The sequence below is a fragment of the Sinocyclocheilus rhinocerous genome, unplaced genomic scaffold (genome assembly GCF_001515625.1).
Source record: "Sinocyclocheilus rhinocerous isolate Xijiao unplaced genomic scaffold, SAMN03320098_v1.1 scaffold805, whole genome shotgun sequence".
NCBI classification, from domain to species: domain Eukaryota; kingdom Metazoa; phylum Chordata; class Actinopteri; order Cypriniformes; family Cyprinidae; genus Sinocyclocheilus; species Sinocyclocheilus rhinocerous.
This window is the reverse complement of record NW_015646430.1, coordinates 588,681-598,626: the sequence shown is the minus strand read 5'-3', so window position 1 is coordinate 598,626 and position 9,946 is coordinate 588,681. Positions and strand designations below refer to the sequence as shown.

The 9,946-nt window shown below is 34.6% G+C and overlaps 3 protein-coding genes across 4 annotated transcripts in view; all 3 read right to left on the bottom strand.

The window, feature by feature from the left end:
- LOC107707795 (tyrosine-protein phosphatase non-receptor type 21-like) overlaps nt 1–1,676 on the bottom strand; it is a 23,443-nt gene extending 21,767 nt beyond the window's left edge. Inside the window, exon 1 of the mRNA XM_016511888.1 lies at nt 1,517–1,676. Within this exon, the coding sequence (XP_016367374.1) occupies nt 1,517–1,676 (160 nt within the window). The remainder of the gene's footprint in view (nt 1–1,516) is intronic.
- A 35-nt stretch (nt 1,677–1,711) lies between these two features.
- LOC107707794 (tyrosine-protein phosphatase non-receptor type 21-like) lies at nt 1,712–6,303 on the bottom strand. The gene is made up of 3 exons (XM_016511887.1): nt 6,154–6,303; nt 4,306–4,603; nt 1,712–1,861 (listed from the first exon to the last, which is right to left on the bottom strand). The coding sequence occupies exons 2-3, from the start codon at nt 4,483–4,485 to the stop codon at nt 1,712–1,714; spliced, it is 330 nt and encodes a 109-aa protein (XP_016367373.1). The 5' UTR covers nt 4,486–4,603; nt 6,154–6,303.
- A 2,910-nt stretch (nt 6,304–9,213) lies between these two features.
- Nucleotides 9,214–9,946, bottom strand: part of LOC107707803 (spermatogenesis-associated protein 7-like) — a 24,043-nt gene continuing 23,310 nt past the window's right edge. For both annotated transcript variants that reach the window (XM_016511895.1, XM_016511896.1), the window contains exon 11: nt 9,214–9,626. In XM_016511895.1, coding sequence (XP_016367381.1) covers nt 9,243–9,626 — 384 coding nt within the window. In that variant the 3' untranslated portion in view covers nt 9,214–9,242. The remainder of the gene's footprint in view (nt 9,627–9,946) is intronic.

Sequence of the window (9,946 nt, the reverse complement as noted above, 5' to 3'; positions counted from 1 at the left end):
CATCTAAATTTAGAAAAGCCAAGAGACGTTTTGTTATGGAAGGAATCGATTTAGCCTTTGTAACTGTAGTAGCTCAACATTAACAGCATGTCTAATCAGCCCGTTAGAAATGTTCACAGCTATGCTGACAATTCGAAACATTACCATCGCGTGAAGCCTCCTTACACAGCAATGCTGGTGCACAAAAATAACTCCCACTGAATATGTGTGGCCTCATTGAAATGACACAAACCACGTGAAGACAAAGGCCTTTTGACAGTGCAAATACGGGAACTATTTTTTTGATCTGGCTGTGACAGTGAGTGACGTCAGTTCCTCTGCTACGCTAAACAGCAGTCTAGTAACTGGTGCTGCCACATATATCTTTGCCAGCAGCGTATGAGACTCTTGTGTTGGGTAAAAGCTAAAGCCTGGCAGCACAGCTTGATAAACGGTGCTCTGATTTTCTAGACTCGCAGTCCGTAGAAATATAAAACCGTACCTTCATGATGGAGTATCTGAACCTGTGAACCAGACACTGGCCGAACATTATCTTAAGAATGTTAAAGCAAATGTTCTCTTGCAACATCAACTTATAACTGCATCTCAAAACACCTTCCACATTATATTAAAGGGATCTGAGAGTGAAAGGGAGATTTTCATCGAATGATGACCTGCATATGACTTCGAAACACTTAGTAGGGCTGCGTATTGACACAAAATTCATGATTTGATTCAGTTCACAAGCTTTGATTTGACATCGATTCATTTAGTATCGATTCACAATAAATCAATTCATTTGATTTAATATTGATTCTTATTGATTTAATATTACATATTAATCTAACTGTCAGCTAGTAGACTACTATAATATTAAAGTAATTTGTATACACTTTAATATGTATACACATTAATATGTATGTGATTTGTATATTTAAACTGCACAATAAAGACATTTTATTATCATAATGACATTCTAATAACTTTTTAATGATATTATGTTTCTTATCTTTTTTTTTTTTTTTAAATAAATATTTAAACAGTTGCTGACAAAAACATGCTTTAATTTATTTAAACATAAAATACTGAAGAACAGGTAAAAATGAACGACTGATTTATATAGAATCATCTAAATTGCACATAAGGCAGTTTTAATAAACATTTAAACAGTGAAACTTGTTTTCATGGCTGATTTATTCAAACAAACATACATAGATATTAAAGAAGTAAAACATTTAATAAATATATAATATAGTGCATATATTTAGCAAAATGCTCCTCTCTAGAGTTATTTTTCTAATTGAATAATGAGTCTATTGGTATTTATGGGCAAATATATCTCCGATTGTTTTCTGAAAGAAGAAAATCATATACAGCTAGGATGGCTTAAGGGTGAGTAAATCATGGGGTAATTTCCATTTTTGGGTGAACTATCCCTTTAACGATAACTAAATCATCTGAAACTGGGGACAGCGCAACCATAGGCCTGAATCAATCATAATTTCTCAGCATACTTGAAATATCAGGAAAAAAGTACCTTGCACAGCCAAGCTGGCCAAATGAATGGCTTGCTCAATGGAGCACGGGATCTTCCCCTCCAGAACGTCTTTCTTCAGCTGGAGATAATGCTGATATCTGCAGAAAACAGGAAGTGAGTAAAAGTGTCCTAACTGCACTGATGAGACCGTTTTAAACATATTCTCATCCTTAACCTGGTTATCTCTTGTTGTAACTATGACACGTATGACACGTAGAACACCACCCCAAAGTAAACGGTCGGCTCCAGTCCGTACTTGTCAAGCTGCGGCTTCTCCGGCTTCTCCAGATCAATCCATCTCTGCTGGTTTTGTTTGTTGCAGTACCAGAGGCTGAAATACGTTATCTGGGGAATGAACAGAATTTCACTGATTGCTCTTTCACTCGTGAGAAACAACAGGCCGGACCTCGTGTTTAACTTCAAATTGAGTATTTCTGGAGGTGAAGACTGGGCATATTCTCAATGTTTTGACTAAGACGTCTCTTTAGCAAAAGAGGAGAGGCGTGACATCCTAAAAAACACATTATGAGCTCAGACTAACTGAGATACTACATGCATGGAACATTTGTACTGTCACATTTATTCATGTCACACAGCAGGATGGTTATTGATCTCCAAAAATAGCTACATGTATAGGTGATTAAAACAAGTGAAAAAACTGAACAGAAATAATGACCAGCTACAGCATCACTTTATGCATTCATACGCATTTAACCTAAAATCTTGATGCTAAAAAAAAAAAAAACTTTATGCGTGTCAACTTTCCAGGCTACAACTGTTTATCTGAACTATTTTAAATATTTTTTTAAATTACATTAAATAATTATTATACACAGTTTGTATGATTCATATTAAGCTCTAAACTACAAGCATAGAATATTTCTACTTTTAAAAATTCATATTAAAGCACAAGACTATCAAAAAATAGCAAAATAGTAATTAAAACAGGTGAAAACCTGAAAAGAAACAGTGTCCAGTTACAGACTCTAAAATATGCGCTTTACTTTATGAATTCATAAAAAGACATGTCAAAATTTATTATGCTTTCGAGCTCACCTGCAAAATCCCAAATGGACATAATATTTGTCAACTTTTTATGTTTTTCCAATTAATAATACTGATTCTACTAAGTAAAAAAAAAAAAAAGTGTCTCACACGTCTCCGGGGGGTGAACAAAGGCCTTCTGTAGCAAATCGATGCGTTTTTGTAAGAAAAATAATCATATTCAAAACATAATCACTTTAATGTAGCTTGCGCTCACTTAGTGCTGGGCGGTATACCGGCTAAAGTAAGGAAACTTTGCTTCCTTTGCTCCTGTTAACAAACGTTGGTTTTCACGAGACTCACTGGCGCATGCGCAGCGCTGACCTCATACGTCATCCTCCCCCCCCCAAACTGCTTCCAGTGTATAACAGTGAGCGCAAGTTACATTAAAGTGATTATTACGTTTTAAATATGGATATTTTTCTTACAAAAACGCATCGATTCGCTACAGAAGGCCTTTGTTCACCCCCCGGAGCCGTGTGAGACACTTTTTTTTATGGATGGGCACATTTTATTTAACTGCTTTTGGACAGATGCATGCAACACCCGCTGAGTGGCATTAAACAGCTTGAAAGATCAAAGACAATTTTTAATATAACTCTGACTGGATTCGTCTGAAAGAAGAAAGTCATATACACGTAGGATGACTTGAGGGTGAGTAATTTATGGGCTAATTTTCATTTTTGGGTGAACTAACCCTTTAAACTACACATTTCATCACGCTATACTTCATCTAAAACTATTTTAATCAACATTTTTCAAATTCCTTTATACAAGCTGTTTTTTATGACTCATTAAGTCACACACTACTTGCCTTAAATTTAAATCCATATCAAAATGCAAGACTAGATGATTTAAATGGGTAAAAAACTGAAACTAAATGACCAGTTACAGCACCTAAATATACCCAGCATCTTATTCATTCATACAAATTTAACCAATAATCTTGATGCTAAACTAGATATATAATACTTGTCAACATCATCTAAAACTACTTAAATCAACATTTTCCAAATTCCTTAATTATACTTTGACTATACAAGCAGTTTTATGACCCATATTAAGTCACTGACTACATGCATGAAATATGTGTACTTCTAAAACTCATATCCAAGCACAGGACTATAACTGAATCTGCAAAAACAGCTAAATGGTCATTAAAATGGATGAAAACTGAAACGAAATGGTGATCACTTACAGCAGCTTTATCTTATGCATTAATATAAATTTCACCTACAATCCTGATGCTGACCTGGACATGATATTTGCCAACGTTATAGACTATCAAAGTTTTTTTTAATTACCAATACTGTAATTTTGCTTTAGCATCAACCTTGGAAGGATTCTGTAAGCATGCACAATTAGTACGTGCTGACTAAATCACTCTATTAGTGAACTTTAGGCTACTAAACACACTTTACTAAAAGCCACAGTTGGTTGCTAAAGAAAACGAGACTCATAAACATGTCTGAAAAGACACGGTCATCTATAACTAGATATGAATAGCATACTAACACAATAATCTGAATCAGACTTCTCAAGAGCAGCTGACTGCATGCAAATGAAGCACCCAGAGTCCAGGCCGAAATCTTGGCACACATGCATTTAGGGTGTTTGACAGCATTTTGGTAGCGGTCCTAGAATAGCCGAGACTCCAGACGGCACCAGCGAGCTAAAATAAACACACGCCCAAGCTGTGTTAAGGTGATTTCGACCAGATTAAACCAAAAACAGCACAATCCTACCTCCCGTAACTCGAGTCTCTGTGCGACTGCCTCCAGACATTCCTGTCCCGTGCTTTCCACCGAAAGCGTGAACTCCACATATTCAGCGTTGAGCAGCTGTATGCGGGTCACCAGGCAGCTTTTGCTGGACACCGTGTATCTTCTGGTTCTCTTGAGCTTTAATCCGAACGGAAGGGGCATGTTGCACCGGTGCCGCGACCCTCTTCGAGCAGAATGACTGGATTCAGCTTTTCTCTGCGGTTAATCCATGGAGGGGTGCTGGATTATACAGGGCTCCCCAAGACAAACACATGAGTCCCTGGATAAAGACAAACCACAGCAAAACAGATTAGCAACGACATTCAGATACAAACGGCCCAAGCGTTCAGAGCCGTGTCAGTATTTATCTGCTCTTCCTGATAAAATCACAACTGGTGGGTCACAGATGACAAGCAAAACCTATGCAAATTAACCATGTAATCATGGATAATTTAAAAGCAAAATAAAGATGGATATCAAATTTTACAAAAGAGGAAAAAACGCTTTCCTTATTTTTTGCAGTTGACGTCAAAGTCTGAACTCAAATTCATCTGTCACTTAGTAGTATGACTAATACGATATTGTTCCATATCCATAAACAATACACAGAATATTCGATAAAAGACATTTACATAAACGTATTCATTGTGTGATCTAAACCACACAAGGGGTTTTCAAACTGAAAAACTATAAAAAAGAATAAATAAAAATATATTAATATAATATTATAATTAATAAAATAATATAATATTTTAATTAATAAAATATTAACAAATGCATAAATATATTTAGATAAATAATAAAATTGTATTAACATAAGTATATAAATAAATAAATACTCTAACAGTACAGTAGCATACGGAGTAGACAAACACCTAAAGTAGCTTAAAAAAAGATAAATATATTTCAAATTATATTTTAAATTGGCACAGTATACCAATTTAAATTAGAACAAACTGGGTCTTTGTACATAATTGATGGCTTATTAATATGAATACATCTGTGATTTTAGGGACATTTTGTTACTTTTGCGTGATAAACAATTCAGGTCACCACTCAATATGCAATTTTAAATCTATTTCTTGAAGCAAAACCAGTTGAGAACCACTATAGATACAAATGCATTTATTAAAATCTATTTTTGAAGCATGACATGAAGCAAATTCACACAATCTGTCAGACAGCAGAAACTCAACATACAGATCAATAACATAATTCATACGTTATAAATCAATCACAATAGTATAATGAGACCAAACAAATGCCAAATTCTTAACAGCATGTTATACATATGCGTCAGTATGTAAATATACAGTCATACTTCTTATAATTATTAACAAAATTACATATTTATTATAAATACAATAATTATAGCCACTATGACTATTAATGACATCGAACGAATAAGACTAAACAACAAAAACAAAACAATAAAGAACCGTGATTTAGGCTTAAGGCCCTCGAATATGTAAAAATAGGTATTTGATTATATAAACGTACATCGAAGCTCTTAATTCTGCGGTCGCTGTTAGAAATAGAGGAGTTTTTCTGCTTTTGCGAAATATAAACAAACACCAAAAATGTCTGACTAACTTTTGGAGCAACAAGTGACCACAAAACCGCACGCATCCAGATGGGACTTATACACTTCATGAAATAAGACGTGAAAGTCTCCAAACACACACTTAAAGGGTCTAAATAGGTGAGATTTATTAAGATGACTGAGTTTTATCTTTATTTAGAGTTTAAGAACGCGCGCTGGCTAGCGCTGCTAACACTTTTGAGTAAAACTGTGGAAAAGAATGATTTCAAAAGCTCTCCGCCGCTTACCTGCTGGATTATCTGATTTATTATATCCTCGATGTATAGCATGAATAGTTTCTGGAGTAGGAATTAAGGTTTGTGATGATAATCCGATATTTGGTGGAGTTTGTTGTTTCGGGATTGACTCATGTTTGAGGTTCCTCGGGTCACACTCCTGCTGCTGCGTCACATCCGCTCGGAATACCAGAGGAAAGGTGACCGGGAACGTATTCATCCGCGGCACTATTTTCTCTCACACCCGTGAAGTCTTTTTCGATTTCGCCACAGTCACGAGAACTGACTTTGATGCAGAACGCGTAAAAATTAATTTTTGATTTTTTTTTGGAGTAGAAAAAAAAGGTTATGTCTGATCGAAAAATGAGATAGGATTAATCAATTGAACAACTGTGCTGCGCCTCGATACAGGTCGCATTACGTCAGACGCGTGGAATGCGTGGAATGAGAGCAGCTGCTGTAAAGCCCTGTGAATAACGGCACATTATTTACGACAGTAAAACTCTGTGATAAGCAAGACTTTATCAGCTCTTGAGGATTTGTGGGTGTACAATAAAACACAGTGTTGTCATTTTTTATGCCTGGTTATCTGTTAAACTTTATAAGGGTCATTCCTAGGATTCGGTAACATTTCAACTTGGAATATAATTTTTTTTTCCAACTACGTTACATATAATTCATTTTCAAAATGCCCCACATCATTAGGCACATGTCAAAAAAAAAAACTCCAAAATCATATTTTCATTTTTTCAGATTTAGACCTTTTTTCTCAACCCCCTAATGGACAAAATGGGATTGGTTTAAAAAGGATTTTACACAGAACTTGTTATAAAACAAACCTACTTACTGCTCATGTGTCCCTCATAGCAATTTAATGATAAGAAATGTAACATTTATCATAATTGTCACATTTTTATAGGACTGAAGCTAAAAATACACAAATGGTGTGTCTATTGTCTCTTTATTTTTGAAAAAAAATAAAAAATAAAAAAATAAAATAATATATATATAATTGTGGTTTGGTTTAACTAAAACCAAACCACAATTTTATTTAGTCCTTAACATGTCAGATGTTAATCAGCAAGAAATGCTTTCATTCTTAAGTGTTTTCACTATATTTTTCCAATTAATGTTACAAGGTGTGACGGTGTTGAAGACTGTAACACATTTGAAGGGATACATTGCCTTCAATTTTAATTTTTGGTTTTGTTTCTCTCTAATATTGTCCCCTTGTTTCTGGGTCAACATACCTGCATGGCCAGCATTGTCTTTCTGCTGCAAATGTGGGTGCAATTTCTGATGTATGATGCTTGTCAAAGTTTAAGTGGACATATTACATCAAAAAATTATATTTATAAGAAAAATATGAGTTGTCATGGTTTTGGTAAGTATATGTTTACTGAAACCATGACTATATATATATATATTTTTTTTTTTCATTAAAATTTTTAATAAATGAAGTAAATAACTGTCACAAGTTTACAACCCCGAAACAATGAGAAATAGATATATTTGTGACGGGGTTGAGGTTTTTCACTCAAAATGGGCACTGCTCCTCGTGTAGTGTACGAGAGTAGACCATATATGGCAGCAATAAAATAAGTAAATTTTATGTACTTATGGATTAAAATAAAATGTTGAAAAATAAATAATAATTGTCCATCTTTATTTTATATGACAGGGTTGAGTTGGTAAGCTTGACAGTACCCTCCCTGACTATAATACGCCTCAAAATATGAATAAAAAGTATGATACTAACCATTTTCTGCACCACTAGTAAAGAGACCTGAATGACGTAATTTCTGGTAAATGTCACATATGAGCAGAGTCTAAATTATTATGAGCGCAGAGTGTGACGGGGTTGAGTTCAGACTGAGGGACATAACTTTAAAGTCTGTTTTTTTAAATAAAATTTCTTGCAATGTTTTTAGAAAAATATTTTTCACAAGAAAGGAACACAAATACATGCTTACATTATTGCCAAAAATCACAGACACTATGCACATTAATAATTTTCTAAGTACAAACTCTGGGACATGACAAAATGCTTGGTTTAAGGCAAAAAAAAAATATTAAAATGCAATAATTATATTTATTCACTATAATGGGCATACCAAAGTATTGTGAAAAGCTTCTAACAATTCATTTTTGGTGAACCACTACTTTAGAAAATCTGGGGGACTGAAATATTACCGAATCCCAGGAATGACCCTTAAGTTAAATGTTTATTGCACGGTTAACTTATGCTGATATGATTTAATTCTCAAGGACTTATTAAAGTGTACAATAAACATAAACCAAAGGTAATTGCATTATAATTTTATTATCTATATCCAATGTTGTTAAACAAAAAATACAGTAGTAAAAGTTTGAAAATATAAAAATACATATCATATCACAGTTGAAGTAAAAAGTGTTTCATTTCTCAGTAGTTGAAAAGGCAAAACACTCAATGGACATTTAAATCAACATGTGCTAAAAGAAAACGGTGTATATTAAATTGTATATTTCAGTGTAACAACAATTGTTCAAAGTAAACAAAACAGTTTTAAGCCACTGGTGGTTGCCTTTGAAGACACATGGATGCATGGTTTCTTTGAAGCCTTTGAAGACACATGATTTCGACAAATTCCTTAATTGGGCATTTAATGGTTAAGTTTACAATAATGTAAACTATGTATATATTGTATAGCCATAAAGACGTTTTTTAAGACGTTCTTCCAGTTTAAATCAAGTCCACTATATCAAGTATATCACTGAATATGAATACTGCAACTGTATGTTACATAAAAGTAAACAAATCAAGTAGTAAAATTAAATCACAAACTAGGCTTCTTTTGTATTTTCAAAAATACAAAATGGCTTTTGAATCCTAACCAGACTACATAACCAAATTAAGAGCAGAAAAGTTAATTAAAGTACTGAATACTGCACATAACATGCTGAAAATACTGCATAACTATCACTTCATTGAAAACACACGTCTTTTCTGTAAAAAAAAAAAATACAAAAACAGAAATCTGAAATTCTGCAGAAACTGCAAATAATTACAGTGTCATAAATAAAAAAAAGCATTGTGCTTTTGCAAACATTTCACTGAGTTAAAACTCATCATCACTGATGTCTCCTCTCGTCTGCTCCTGTTCAGACACTTGCTGTTGAGTTTCTGACACATTTAAAGACTCCGCCATGATTTTCTCAAGTTCATCAACCTGCTGTGACACTTCATTATCGTCTTCAGTGTTCCTGGGATCATTCAGGGAGATCTCGCTGCCTTCGTTACGACTGAACTCCACGTCGACTTCCTCCGGACCGGCTCGACTGTGGCGCACAAGTGTGGACGCATCAGCAGAACTCACGTCCTCGTTAAACACTTTACGAAGCAGATCATCAACATCATCTGATGGCAGCGTCTGACTGATGGCGGCAGCAGGGGGACTTTGCAGGTCCTCCTGCAGATTGTCTAGAAGGTGGCGCATTTTGTTCTGTTGGGAATATTAGAGAGATGGACGTCTGTGAGTGAATGAGAAAGGAAGTGATGCCAAGGACTTCTAGTATAGAGTGAGACATCTACAACTAAGGTGACTGGTTTAAAAAGATGCCTGGAACTGAGTGCCACATAATGTTTGATTTGTGTGTTGCTTGCAAAAGCATATGTGAGCCTGGACCACAAAACCAGTCATAAGGGTCCATTTTTTTGAAATTGAGATTTATACATCATCTGAAAGCTGAATGAATAAGCTTTTCATTGATGTATGGTTTGTTAGGATAGGACAATATTTGGCTGAGATACAACTATTTGAAA

Coding starts and splice junctions, on each gene's coding strand:
- LOC107707794 (XM_016511887.1), bottom strand. CDS start 4,485: ATGCCCCTTCCGTTCGGATTAAAGCTCAAGAGAACCAGAAGATACACG. Junction 1,862..4,305: donor AGAGACTCGAGTTACGGGAG/GTAGGATTGTGC, acceptor TTCATTCCCCAG/ATAACGTATTTCAGCCTCTG.